Source organism: Equus caballus, chromosome 3, assembly GCF_041296265.1.
Source record: "Equus caballus isolate H_3958 breed thoroughbred chromosome 3, TB-T2T, whole genome shotgun sequence".
Classification (NCBI taxonomy): domain Eukaryota; kingdom Metazoa; phylum Chordata; class Mammalia; order Perissodactyla; family Equidae; genus Equus; species Equus caballus.
Genome location: NC_091686.1, coordinates 93,881,850 through 93,897,494, shown reverse-complemented (window position 1 = coordinate 93,897,494; position 15,645 = coordinate 93,881,850). Strand labels below are relative to the sequence as shown.

Sequence of the window (15,645 nt, the reverse complement as noted above, 5' to 3'; positions counted from 1 at the left end):
CATAGAGATTTATCTTATAAATATAGAGGCTTTCATTGAGGTGAATATAGAAAAATATAGTGTTCTATATATAAAGTCACAGGCATATCTGAAAACATTCTGTCATCTTGCCTTGTTAAAATCAGAAAACCTGAAGAAAGCAGCTGTTCTAATGTCTCTATACTATGACTTCTGAACCAGTTGTCTTAAAGTATCTTTAGCCCTTAATATTGCAAAGGCTATACCAATAATTTATGGAGAAAGAAGGCAAAAGGGGCCAAGGATTAGAACAACGAAACTAGCTGCTTGCAAAAGATAGTCCTTTAACAGGTGTTGTTGTGACTATCCTCACATAAAATAAATATTTCACTATCCCAGTGTGCAGACATGAAACATTCCAAACAAAATTACAGTTGTTTTTCTTTTTTAACATTTGTTCTTGTTTTCTAATGAGCCTAAATTTGTTCCTGCCTTGTCAGAAGCCAAAGGCAAACTGTGTTATCTTCTCCCCAGAAACTTATAATAAAATAATGATAAATAGATCTAAGTCAAATTTCTGAGACCTAGTTGAAAATCATGGGCAACTGAACACTCAGAATTTCCCTCAAGGATATCTGTCTCCTTATAAAAACACCATTTATTTTTATTTATATACAACATAACCTCAAATGTGCTAACAATCATCAAGTAAACTAGCATTATTGAACATACAGCAGAGGAATTGCCTGGAAGAGAAAATTGCTTTGCCACTCTGAGTTAGAATGTAGAAGGATGAGAAATGAAAGAGAAAAAAAATAGCGTGTGGGTCCACATAAAAATCTATTTACAAGCCAAGAAGGGAAAAAAATCTAACTCTGGAGTTCATACTGCTGAGAGTCCGGGATTCTGATTTTCATTCCTTCTGTCTGGAACACACGGAAACCAAATTAACCGAGACCATGCTAGAGCTATCTGGTTACAGAGATTAAAAACAATTTATTTAGCAGCAACAAGTCAAAAACTACAAAGGGAGTCTGAGTGTTTAGAGTCCTTTTCTGAAAAGTTCCTTTTCAATACCTCCTTGAGTCAAAAACTGAAATTGTCATTTTTTGTTTGGAAGTAGACAAAGGTTCACACATATGCCAAGTCTTCAAAAAATATTTGGTAATTAAGCGGATGGAAGAAAAACTAAACACACCATCTTTACACCATTTATGTGGTGAATCAAACATTCTATACTTCAGTACATGAAATAAAACTTCTGAGACTGCTCATCTTTAATCAAGAAACTAGAGATCTCATGATTCATTACCAATAAATCCTTGTAGAAACAAATGGAGTCAGTTATATTTTAAAAATAAAACTATTTTATAATTTGTGAGGTCAAGCAAGGTAGGTGAGTAATGATAAATAAGAGAAAAAAATACTGGCTTGTGCCATGATATTACCCACCACATAGGTGCAGAGTCCCCACAGAGAACAGGAATAACAGTCCATGGAAAGTCACAGCTGGTTTCAATTACTGAAAAAACATAACACCAGAGGAGAAAGTGGAACATTTTACTACTTAATGTCCTCCTTCCTGGATCTCACAGAAAAAGAAAACAGAAGGTAGGGGGTGGGGGAAGCTTGGACAATTGGCCACAGGTACCTTACCCAGAGCTTCTTACAATTCTAAGGCATGAAAGAGGCAACAGAAGAAAACTTGACTGGCCAGAAGAGTTAAGGGAGTGATTCAGCAATGCAATTCCTCACTTCCATTCAGATTCCACTTCCTCACACGTGAGAAGAGGTAACAATGCTCATCTCTGTACTACAGCCAAGTATAAATCACCTGTATGTTATTTTATTAGTACTTAATCACATTTTTATAACATAATCCTCCTTCCTTGGCATTCTGGAATACAATCCCGTGTCTCATAGTTTCACAAGTACTTGACAGTGAAATATGTCACTAGAACAAACAACAGTCTTTTCGAAGGTGCTTCAGAACCAAAAATCATCATTCCAGATACTCTAGTGCTTCACTACTCACTGTGTCCTTTTCAATTATCCCTCTCCATACGCCACTTAATTTTTTTCAGCTCTCATAATATGCACTATGGAAAGAAGACTGAAGAACTAGGCAAGAAAGATTATAAGAATGCATCTAGCTCCTATAAAGATGTTTTAGCCAATGTCAATTTGTGGATAAAATTGCTAGAGCTGTATCAGTGACCCTGGATTCATCACACAAAATGAGAGAAGTCCCTAAAGATTAAAGAGGAGAAACGGAGTCCTAATTGTCAAAAAGAGAAAGGCAGATCCCCAACCACACAACTACACAAGGGGAAAGGTTTGGTGACAATTCTGTGCAATAAGATCAAACGCAGGTCAAAAGGAGAATATTCAACAGAAGCAGACAGAAATTCTCTGAGAATAAACTATGCTGGCCTAAGCCCTCATTTACTCTGTGAGTTACTAGACGAGTAGATGAGATGAATACTAGTAACAAGGGTTGTCTGGACATCTGACAGGCTCTTCTCTCCTGATAGGCTATAGCAGAGTTTCTAATCTCTGTATTATTGACATCTTGAGCCAAATAATTCTTTGTTGTGGCAAGCTCTCCCATGTATTTTAGGATATTTAGTAGCATCTCTCGCCTCTACCAACTAGATGCCACAGCACCCACCTGTTGTGATAACCAAAAATGTCTCCAGATACTGCTAAAGGTCCTCTGGGAGGCAAAATTACCCTTGATTGAGAAGCACTGATTTATGGCAAGATGGAGAAATACAAGAAAAGTAACAGTGGGTACTAAGATTCATAAGTAATTGAACAGCTATTTATAAGACACTGAACAATAATTCTGATGCTGATAATGGATCATGTAATTTTGAAAAAGGTTTTTTTTGGGAAGATTAGCCCTGAGCTAACTCCTGCCAATCCTCCTCTTTTTGCTACGGAAGAGTGGCCCTGAGCTAACATCCATGCCCATCTTCCTCTACTTTATATGTGGGACGCCTACCACAGCATGGCGTGCCAAGTGGTGCCATGTCCACACCCGGGATCCGAACCAGTGAACCCCGCCAAAGCAGAACACACATGCACTTAACTGCTGCGCCACCGGGCCAGCCCTGAAAAAGGTTTTTTTATTTTTCCCTTAATACTGAAGAAGTTTACTAATGATTCAGAAAGAAATACAAAGACAGGTTGATCATATCTGTAGAAGATACGAGATCAGATAGTATGAAAAAATAAGTAGATGAGGGACATCCAAATAACTACTGGATTCTTCCACAGCGAAACTTTGTGCAATCTTAGATTGAAAATTGCTTCTTTGAGAATAAGTTTTCTTCAAGTAAGTCAGCCCTAATATTAGGTGGTTTTGAAGATCAAATTAGAGAGATATGAAATATGTCATATAATAAATAATACTATTCCATTCCATAAAGTCAGTAAAAAGTGTTTTGAAAAAAATTTATAATAGTATACAAGATAAAATTTATTTTAATATCATTATGGTAGAATTCTCTGAACACAGAGGTTTCAGCTAAAATAAGAGATTCCTATGCAGAAGATACCGTAATTAAGAAAATACAAGCTACAATACAATACCAAGTGGTATTAATCTGGTGTAAATCTGTGAAAGTTTATAAATTGAAACTTTTAAGTAGGTTTTCTCGTTCTATAAGTTAGAAGGTAATGAATAATGCATGATATAGCAACAGTGATACCCAAACTTCCACCTTATTCTCTTTCTAGTAGACGCAGTACCTCAATCTCCACGTTAAATCCTACCAAAACCCTTCACGTTCACCTCAAACTTCTCTCTCCTCCAGGAAATGTTTCCTGAGCCTCCAAAATAAAAGTTACTTCTCCCAAGCCTGAATATCCTGGGAAGATAGTTTTATCACTGTTTGTTCATTTTTTCCTTGTAATTTTTATATAAAAGGCTTATCTCCTCTATAGACTTTGGGCCCTTGAAGACAGGACTAAGCTTTATCTACTTCATGGATTTCCCAGTACACTGTTGTATACCTACACGTTTGTTGAATAAATAAATTAGTGAGGATTTAATATTGTCAAATAAAAGTATTCATATTCAATTTTTTTTTAAAGATTTTATTTTTCCTTTTTCTCTCCAAAGCCCCCAGGTACATAGTTGTGTATTTTTAGTTGTGGCTCCTTCTAGTTGTGGCATGTAGGACACCATCTCAGCATGGCCTGATGAGCAGTGACATGTCCGCACCCAGGATCCCAACGGGCGAAACCCTGGGCGGCCCAAGCGGAGCGCATGAACTTAACCACTCGGCCATGAGGCTGGCCCCAAAAGTACTCATATTTAAAATAAAAAGAAATAGATGACAGAATCAGGATACAAAAGCCTGGAATCTAACAAAATAAAAACTTAAGAGTTTTATCTCAGGAAGAAATTTAATACGGATAAGTATAAAGTTCCTTTTCTAGATCTAAGAACTGGAAAAGAGAAAGCTGAGTTAATGGTAGCACGTGTTAAAAACAAAAAAGTATTAGTGGTGCTTTGATCCACAAGATTAATAAGAGACAAAAGGAAAAGGAAAATGCAGGGGCAGGGCACTCATAGAAGCACTGTGCCTATAAGTAGAAAGTGAAACCCCCACTCTACTCTTCATAATATATGCAAATAAACTACATTCTTAAAATGCCACAAAACCTCAAGAAATACTATTCTCTTTTAAGTCATCATAGTCTTCATTGTGAATTACCCATTTATTGATAATTATACTGCAATGAAGCATAAACACATATGTTCATACCAATAATCTAATATCTAAAATAAGAGGAGAAAAATCAAATACATACTAATAAATTCTATGCAGAAGTTTTAAAAAAATAAGATAGAGCTCTTTCTGTATTTAAAGAAAGAAAGAGCCAGTGGCTGAGGGAGTGGGGAAGGAGGGAATTAAGGAGAGGAAGGAGGAAAGGAGGGCGGCAAGGAGAGAAAGGAAGCAAGGAAGGAAGGAAGCATGGGAGGAGGGAGTCGAAGACATTAAGTTATGAAAAAGCAAGCTGCAGAAATTTTACAGTAAAGTGCCACTCACATAAATACATATATATACACACATACATATATGCGGGGTTTTTTTTAAAGATTGGCACCTGAGCTAACAGCTGTTGCCAAGCTTCTTTCTTTTCCCTTCTTTTTCATCTCCCCAAAGCCCCCCAGCACATAGTTGCATATTCTAGTTGTAGGTCCTTTGGGTTGTGATATGTGGGACACCGCCTCAGCGTACCCTCATGAGTGGTAGCATGTCTGCACTCAGGATCCAAACCAGCGAAACCCTTGGGCCGCCAAAGAAGAGTGCACGAACTTAACCACTCAGCCATGGGGCTGGCCCCTATTTTTTATTTATATAGTTATGTAAGGCAAAAGGATGGATGAGAAAACAGAACATTTTTATCTGAATTGTTTAATTCTTTTTCAGTGGGAATGTATTAATGTGTTACTTAGGTAAGTTTTTTTGTTTCTAGTGAGGAAGATTGGCCCTGAGCTAACATCTGTGCCAATCTTCCTCTATTTTGTATGTGGGACACCACCACAGTAGGGCTTCATGAGCAGTGTGTAAGTCTGCACCCAGGATCGGAACCAGTGAACCCCGGGCTGCCAAAGCAGAGGGCACAAACTTAATCACTACGCCACCAGGCCAGCCCTTACTTAGGTAATTTAAAACAATATTAATCTAAATACTTCACTCATCCTCAAAAATGCTAAACTTAGTTTCTTTTACAGAGTCTTAGTGTACAAATCAATATTAATTTTTGAACAAGTATAATGAAAGAAATATAATATGCAGTTCTTAACATATCTCACTTCAAGGAAATTTTCTGTCTCTATCACTCTAGGTTTCCCTGAAAACATGTAAGAAAAGCTCTCTACCCTATACGGCATCTATTCCTATTTGGTATACAAAACCATGTCTCTAAAAACTAGCAAAGAGAATGTTACACACACACATCCTCAGTAATATTTTCTGCTACTATTTTCCCAAGTCATAGGTCACTGATATTACATGGTAACCTGGAAAACATCACATTCCCAATTTTTTCCCATTTAACATCCCCCAAATAATTATAACTTCAAAAGCACTAACTGCCTCTGGAATCACATGCTCAATTAAAATTACCAGTCATAAACAATTCTCAAGGCAGGGAAAACCTCCACCATTTTCGACCAAACACCAGTCACTGATGAAACTGCATAATAAAAGGTCATCTTTGCCAAACAAAACTCAAGGTCTCTCATTTCATTAAACAGCTAAAAGTAAATATATTTACCAGTACAAGAAGTATTTGGGTTTTTAACAACTTACGAGAACATTTTACTAGAGTCGATGGTTAGCTATAAAGATATTTATAAGCAATTTTTTCCTTTTCCTGTAATTTAAAAGATTAATGTAAACTATTTTAAAAATCAATAAATAGAAAACAGATTTAATCAAAGTGTTGATGAAAAATATGTCAAGAAACTAAACAGTAAGCCTAAAAGAGCAATATAATAATACAGCCTAAAGAATTGTATGATGATAAAAACAAAAGCACTCGAAGTACGTTAATTTCTAAACTAAGGTTATTTCCTAAATATATTTCTCATTGTTTATAAAGCACTGTGCAATAGTAATAAAATGTGAGCCACATTTACAATTTTAAATTTACTCACAGCCACATTTAAAAAAAGTAAAAAGAAACAGGTGAAATTAATTTTAACAATATATATTTGTAATCCAATATATTTAAATACATCATGTCAACATGTAATCAATACCAAAAAATTATTCATAATTTACTTTTTTTTGTACTAAGTCTTTGCAATCCGTTTTTCACACTAACAACACTCTCAATTTGGGCTAATCACATTTCAAGCGCTCAACAGCCACATGTCACTAGTCGTTCCCATACTGGACAGCACATATAACATCCATAACATAAGTGGGTCAAATGCAATTTCTAAATTTTTAAAGCACAGTTACATAATCAAGAGAACACCCTAAGTACTTAAACAAAAGCAAAACTTCTTTAGCACAGCCTTTAAAGGCAGATGTAGGTACACAGAAAGTCAAAACATAAGAATGACAGTTAATACGTATTGAGCGTTTACCACATGCCAGACCCTATTTTAAGAACTTTTCAAGTATTATCTCATTGGACCACCACAAAGGCCTCTGATGTAGGTACTGGCAATATCCCCATTCTCCGAATGAGGAGACTAAGACCCAGCGGAGGTAAACAAGGATTCAAGCCAGGCAGTCTGACTCAAGAGCCCACGCTCTTAACCACCACACATGCTACACTGCAAGAAAAAGACCCAAAACACAAAGGCTGGTTTATAAAAGAAAAGATAAAATACAGAATAATGAGGCAAAAATCATTTCTTTTGAAATTAAGAGGTTTTCAAAACTGAATCATGTCACATAATCCTTTTCCACAAGAAGCTCCAATCTCCAACTAAACAATACAATTTTAGGTTAGAATTTTTATTTTTAAACTATTACTACGACAAATATTTTATTTAACCTTATACTGATGAATATTTATATTTACAATGTGAATATTTATTCATGACCCAGTACTGAAAAACCGTAGTTTTAGCTTAAAAAAAGTAAAGAATAATAAAAGACCTATTTTGTCATCAAGAATTTTCCAGTTAATGTATTAATCTCAAGAAGTGGCACTTTTTTTGAAACTCATTATTATTTCTGATTTTATTATGCTAATTATATTGTGGACTTAACAGTTTCATTCTCATTTATTAAAAGAAGAAAAAGGGCTTATCTTCATCCCATACACCTATCATTTCAAGGAATAAAAAAGTATGAGAAGATAAAACAGGCAAGAAAACAGCTAGCTTCTTTCTTCTATCTCAATTCTAAGAAAAAACAAAATCCTATGTAATACTGAACATCACACTAGATGGGTACATTGTACCCATTTTAAGCTAAAACAAGGAATAATACTCGCTTTCACATGTACATACCACCAGCAGAATGACATAAACACTGCCTAATGCTCATAAAAATTTCAGATTAAATGCTGGACATCTCTTCAGAAAATAACATTTGGAAATACCTGGTCTGAAATAAACAATCCCGTGTTAAAGAAAATCTGTGATCAGAGCTTAAAATGTCTGACCCTTCTGTGTACCTAAAATCACAAGATAACGATAGCCTTGATCCACAGTTGAAGGCCATGGCCGTCTGCACACTAACTTTGACATTTTCAGGGTGTCACTGGACAGTTTGATCACACCACCTTCAGTTACACAATAAACCTATCACCATACTGTTTTTAGTATTCCTCCCACATATTCAAACCTTCACAAAGGTGGCCAGATCTAAGAAGGGGGCCTCTTAATGGAAGAGTTCATTTGTACAATGTGCCTGAGCACATATTTAGCAACAGAACAATAAGGTTAAAGAATCTACCCACCACCTGCCATAGTGAAGAAATGTCTCAGTTTACCAAAAATTTTACAGATAACATGTTCACAGCGCTTACATTTTGCCCTTGATCATTTGAACAACTTCATCAAATAAACGTCCCAGAGAATCCACAAAGCTCACCTGTGGGCTTCTTGTTTTTCTTTTTCTTTTTTCCTTTTGACCACTTCCTATTAACTGTGTCAGGCACTGGGTCTGGCCCTTTCACATGCAGCATCCCATTAAGTTTTCCCAAGAAGCCTATGCAATTAGTGTTTCTGCTTCATAGAAAGGGGGACAGACTCACTGAGCTTTAGCTTTAGCACAGCTGTTAGAAGGGAAGATAGGATGCACCCTCCAGGCAGAGCTTTTGATCTTCCAGTCTGAGGTTCCTTCTACAACACACGGAGTATCTTTCCTGTTTCATTCCCTACTTACTGACCAATTTATCTACCATGAGTACCATGTTCATACTCTCAAATAATAGCTCACACATATAAGCAAAGTTTTACTTTTACTCATATATCCAAAAATCTTGGCTTTCATCTGCAAGTTCCAATAACATTAAAACTTTAAAGGTGAATTGTATGATATGTGAATTTCAACTCAATAAAGCTGTTATTTAAAAAAAAAAAGAAGAATCTTAAGCATGCTAATAACAACAACTGTCCAATTATCCTCATTATAGTACCCATAGATAGCACGGCTCAGTGAAGCTCATAGGTAATCCAAAAACCCAATCTGTAACTCATCTGAAAAAAGGTTTATAGATCAGTCCCTTAATACTGCTAATTTTTTAAGACTCTCATTACTTCACTCCTAGATTACTATAAATGCCTCGACCTCCCAATTATAGTTTCTCCACTCTCTATCCCACCTAGTAATCTAGCAATCACCCTCAAATACTATTTTCAGCATAACACAACTCTTTTCAAAAACTTTAATGGTTCTCTTTCACCTGCTATGTTAAGTCTAAATTCATCTGCCTAGCTTGCAACATCTTCCCTAATCTGGCTTCATCTACCTACCGCTACTCCTCATCACGTGGGCAAGCAATCTTTCCAGCGTCCTGCGAACATATCAAGTCTTGTACTGGGTGCTGTGCCTTAAAAAGTTCCATCCCCTTCACCTGATGTGTTCTTCCCCCGTCACCTGCTCACCCTTCAATGGCCAGATCAAGTCTTACCCTCTCCATCAAGCCCTCTTCCTGACTGCTGCATACTGCAGCCTCAGGCAACTCCTACAATACTTGGAGTCTTTAGTCATCTTTTGTATCCCCAGTACCTAGTATTTGGGACATAAAAGACACTCAATAAATGTTTGTTGAATGTTAGCAACATACTGTGCCAAAATAATTATGTGGCTTTTACCTTATCTCTTCAAACCAGATGTATTCACTTTACTAGCAATTCAAGTAGCAGAGTGCAAAAATAATGGTTTCAGAGATTTTCTTCAATATCGACAAATTAATGAGGTATCAGATGCCCTCATGGCTCCTTCAAGTATTTCCATATAGGAACCGATTCAACAGGCTCTGTAAGTTTGAAGATTAATATAGCTGACCTTTTATTGCTAGTATGGTCTCTTCTAGGAGTTAACAATGCTATAATCACAAGGCCTTTACAACAAATCCCTGTGAGCTTTTTCCTAAGATGACAACGTAATTCAGGGCTCCTCACTATAAAAGAACACTACCCATGAAACAAATATTTATGCTATGAAATCTTAAGATTAGTGCACAATAATTTATAAATGTCTTTGCTTTTCCACCACTCAAAACAGATCAAACAGAAATAAATTTAAGTACAAAAACAATCTTTTTTTAAAAAAAGCCAATGCTAAAATCTTTAGTCACCAGAGAATATAAGGAATTCAGGTCACATCTGTGCTAGATTATAAATCACAAATATAAATAATCATTATAAACCTAGATTATTATGACTTCAGCATGCAAAATAAAAAACTTACATAAAAGTTTTAAAACAATACAATAATATTTTAATACATGATTCAAGATAGAGCTTCAACTTATATGATTCAATATAGAGCACTTAAAAATATTACAGGGGAATTGGCCCTTAACCCACAGAAAATGCCAAAGATGCAGCCTTCCCCTGATAAACATAATTCAACAAAGTGAAAAGGGCAATAGAGGGGCCAGCCCCGTGGCCAAGTGGTTAAGTTCGCGCACTCTGCCTCAGCGGCCCGGGGTTTTGCCGACATGGCACCTCTCATCAGACCATGCTGAGGTAGTGTTCCACACGGCACAACCAGAAGGACCTACAACTAGAACATACAACTACGTACTGGGGGAGCTTTGGGGAGAAGAAGGAAAAAAAAGGCAATAGAAATTCAATTCAAAGTGAAGGAGGTACATTTAGACACCCATGAAAAGCATAAGAACATGACACACGCTGCTTCTATCTAAAACATTAAACATATTCAATGCCCTTACCTGTTTCTGAAATGTATGTAATAGGATCCTGCCGCAGAATTTTACCAGGTTTAGAAGACAATGGCAATTTTTCTGGTTGCTTTTTGGCATTTTTTACCTGCACTGTCTCCTCTGATTCTGAATCTGTACATGAGAAGAAAATAAAACAAAACTTTGAAAAGAAGTATTATAATACAGTGTGTTTCTAAAGCGGTTATTGTTAACCGGTTCCTCAAGGCCCTTTCCGAGACACACTCTCATGTGACTCTCACAGGTTACTTCTACCCAGTGTTAAGTCTTTGCATTAGTTTTGTATGGCTGCTATAACAAATCACCACAAACTCAGTAGCTTAAAACAAGACAAATTTATCATCTTACAGTTCTGGAAGATAGAAATCCGATATGGGTCTCATTGGGCTAAGATCAAGGTCTTAGCAGGACTGTGTTCCTTTCTGGATACTCTAGGGAAGAATCCATTTCTTGCCTCTTCCAGTTTCCGTGTCTGCCAGCATCCCTTGGCTCACATCCCCCTTCCTCCATCTTCAAAATGAGCAACATTAGGCAAAGTCCTTCTCATGCTGCCATCTCTCTGGCCTTCTTGCATAGTCGATCTCTCTCTCTTCTTCTGTCACCCTCGTCCTTGTGACTACATTGGACCCACCCGGATAATCCAAGATAATCTCTCTATTCTAAGGTCATCTGATTGGCAATTTTAATGCCACCTACAACTGTAATTTCCCTTTGCCATGTAAACTAACATATTCATAGATTCCAAGAATTAGGCCATAGACATCTTTGGGGGCCATTATTTTGTCTACCACCGCCTAATCGCCCAGAGCCCTTAAACGTAAGTCAGGACAAAGTGTAAGTACCTAGCATAGTGCTGGGTACAAAATAGGTGTTTCATAAACTTTAGTGCCGTTCCTCTTCACCATGCTTTTACAAATCCTCTCTCATACCGTTCTAAATTGTATCAAACAATGAAACTTCCAGTTTCCAAAAAGATGGAAATTCCTGGGAAATGGGGATATGTACCTCTTTCAAATTCTTAACAGTATACAGCAGTAAAAGACTCACAATAAACACTCAAGTACTTTTAGAAATGAGGCAGAACTTTTACTATCATTGTCAAAATCCTGACAATCTATAAATGCTTTCTTAGGTTACATTCTTAATTTTAAGAATTCACACCACATGGATCTTCTCCACAAAAGCAAAACCTAATACTTCCTGAGTTCTACCATTATTTTAACATATCAAAAAAGGCATGCACAAAAATTTATATTCCCTATCTTAAAAGTATATGCAAAGAAAAGTTTTCAAATTGCGTTTGTTCTATTTTAAGTGCAACAAAAAAGGACCAGATCAAAAGCACGAAAATTAAATTTCAGATCTGTTTCTAAGGCATTATTTTTTCAAGTTCAGTTTCCAAGGACCTCAGCTGGAAGAGAAGGTAACACGAATATTTTTAAAAATAAATGTAATATTTTCAAAGTAAGTTTGAGACATGCTATATACTTTATCCCTCTCTGAACAAATCTTTAATATATTGACATATTTAGATAAATTCTGCAGTAGGATAAAATTATTTTCAACTTTATTTGGGCATAGGGCCCTCTACTCATAGCACCCGCTACCACCATAGAGAGAACACTAGTTTGGAAAATGCTGTTTTAAGGGATATAAAATAATTTTTAAACTTTAAAGCTCCTCACAAGAAATATTACCTGAATCATAGATGATCCTCTTTTTCTTGTTTGGTTGCTTCTGTTTAAAGTCATCTTCTTCACAAGAACTATTTACCTATAAAATATCACAGTATAATTAGAACACAAAGAAGCCTATATAACTTAGCCATTTTTTCTTCATTAGACTTGGGCTCAGTGATTCTCAACTAGGAGATATTCCGCTCCCCCAGGAGACATTTTTGCCTGTCGTAACTGGGGGGCTTGGGGGAGGAGGGTTACTAGCATCGAAGGGGTAGACTAAGGATGCTGCTAAACATCCTACAATGCACAGGACAGTCCTACACAACACAGAATTATGCAGCCCCAAATGTCAATAATGCCCTGAATAGGCTACAGAACAGGCCAGATGATAACTGCACCAGATGTGAAAGAAAGAATTATAGAAAAAGCTGTAGTATTCAGCTCCACTTTCAACACTAACCTATATATAACAAAGAGTAAAAGAATATCAGATAGTACACAGCAAGTGCTTCCTGAAAATGACAGAGACAGAAATAAAGCTAAGGGGTTGTGGGCCCACCACAACCCAATGCCTGTTGGAAAACTAAATAAAACCAAGGCAAAAGGTATTATTTTTATTTTTTAGTTATACATCACATTTCGAACATATTCAAATTTTCCCAAAAAGCATCAAGAAAGAAGACAGAAAAAAAACCAATGTAATCAATTATAAGGTAGGAATGTTTCTATCCATTATAATAAAACGTCAAAAATATAAGAACAATCAACTAGCTTGCAACAAAATGAGACAAATGAACCATTATAATAATTCAAATACACCAGTGGACTAGAGGACAGAGCCAGAAGCAAATACAATAACTTAAAAATAAGAGCAGAAGGTAGCCCAGAAGTGAGAGAGCCACAGAAGGGGGCTGTCTCCCGAAATAGGTATGCATGATACAGCAAGTGTCCAGCTAAGGTTAAAAGAATTGAACAGGGGCCAGCCCGACGGTGCAGCAGTTAAGTGCACACATTCCACTTCAGCGGCCTGGGGTCGCCAGTTCGGATCCCAGGTGCGGACATGGCACCGCTCAGAAGGCCATGCTGTGGTAGGCATCCCACATGTAAAGTCAAGGAAGATGGGCATGGATGTTAGCTCAGGGCCAGTCTTCCTCAGCAAAAAGAGGAGGATTGGCAGCAGATGTTACCTCACAGCTAATCTTCCTCAAAAGAAAAATTAATTAAAAATAAAATAAATAAATTAAAAAAAAAAAAGAATTGAACAAAGATTTTAGCTGCTGCCCATCACAGGGGAAATAAGAATTTGGAGTTTGAGTTCAGCCAAGTTAACTGCCTGCTAAACCAAATGAATTAACACTTTTTGGAAGAATATAACAAAATCCAAAGTACCTACACTGTATCATTCACACTGTCTAAGGTAAATCCAAAATAACCAGACATACAAAGAAATAGGAAATGTGGGGCTGGCCCCAAGGCCTAGTGGTTAAGTTTGGTGCACTCCACTTCACCAGCCCAGGTTCAGTTCCCATGCGTGGACCTACACCACTTGTCAGCAGCCATGCTGTGATGGCATCTCACATACAAAATAGGGGAAGACTGGCACAGATGTCAGCTCAGGGCGAATCTTCCTCAAGCAAAAAGAGGAAGATTGGCAACAGATGTTAGCTCAGGGTGAATCATCCTCAACAACAACAAAAAAAAGAAATAGGAAATGTAACCTGTGATGGTTAATTTTATGTGTCAATTTGACTGGGCCACAAAGTGCCCAGATATTTTGTCAGACATTATTTTGAGTGTTTCTATGAGGGTGTTTTAGGATGTGTTTAACATTTAAATTGACAGCATGAGTAAAGCAGATTGCCCTCCCTAACATGAGTGGGTCTCATCCCATTAGTTGAAGGCCTGAAGAGAACAAAGGTTGACCCTCTCCCAAACAAGAAGGAATTTTTCCTTCCTGACTGCCTTCAAGCTGAGACACCAGTTTTTCCTGCCTTCAGACCTGAACGGAAACATCAGCTCTTCCTGGGTCTCAAGCCTGCTAGCCTTCGGACTGGGAACCACACCATCAGCTCTCCTCACTCACAGGCCCTTGGACTCACACTTGAACTACACCACCAGCTATCCTGGGTCTTCAGCTCGCCAACTGTAGGTCTTGGGACTTGCCAGCCTCCATCATCAAGCAAATCAATTCTTTGTAATAAATAAATTTTATATACACACACACATATATATACATATATCTCCTATTGGTTCTGTTTCTCTGAAGAACCCTGACTAATACAGATTTTATTACTGAGAAGTGGAGTGCTGCTATAACAAATACCTAAAATATGGAAGTGGCTTTAGAACTGGGTAATGGTAGAGGCTGGAGGAGTTTGAGCTGCATGCCAGAATAAGCCTAGACTACTATGAAGGGACTTTGCTGAAAATATGGATGTTACAGGCAGTTCTGGCAAGGTCTCAGGGAGAAAAGATGAGAACTATAGAGAAAGTCTCTACTGTCTAAGAGAATACATATATCATGATAAAGTGAATGTTGGCAGACATATAAACATGACAAACCATTCTGGTATGATCTCAGACAGAAATGAGGTTATCAGAAACTGCAGGAAAGGTGATTCTTGTTATAAAATGGCAAAGAACTTGGCTGAATTGTGCTCCAGTGAAACATATAAATTGTATTTGTGAACAGACAGAACATTGGAACAACGAAATAGCTGAGGAGATTTCTAAGTGAAATGTTGGAAGGTACGGTCTGGGTCCTCCTGACTGCAGTAAAATATAAGAGGAGCAAGATGAACTGAACTATTAAGCAAAAAGGAACCAGAACTTAAAGACTTGGAAAATTCTCAGCCTGTCCACAGTGCAAGAGTGAGAAAGTGTGTTCTGAAGAGAACACCAAGAGTGTAGCTGGACTATAGAAGCAGAAACATATGGCTGGTTTTAAATGAAGGGAACAAAATGAAGGAAAGCTGTCAGGCTTCTTGATTCTACAAGACAGGACAACAAAGCTACTCGACTGTAAACCTGCACTATTCTCCAAGAAAAGGGAAGAGAGACCCTGAAGGTGATTCAGAGATCAGGGCTACCTTATTTCTTGTCTCAACAG

The 15,645-nt window shown here is 37.2% G+C and overlaps 1 protein-coding gene across 4 annotated transcripts in view; it reads right to left on the bottom strand.

Moving 5' to 3' along the window:
• The window catches only part of RFC1 (replication factor C subunit 1), a 79,872-nt gene that overhangs the window by 47,648 nt on the left and 16,579 nt on the right, over positions 1 to 15,645 (bottom strand). For all 4 annotated transcript variants that reach the window (XM_014738631.3, XM_014738632.3, XM_014738634.3 and 1 more), the window contains 2 exons: positions 12,555 to 12,630; positions 10,849 to 10,971 (listed from right to left, as the gene is read on the bottom strand). In XM_014738631.3, coding sequence (XP_014594117.2) covers positions 10,849 to 10,971; positions 12,555 to 12,630 — 199 coding nt within the window. The remainder of the gene's footprint in view (positions 1 to 10,848; positions 10,972 to 12,554; positions 12,631 to 15,645) is intronic.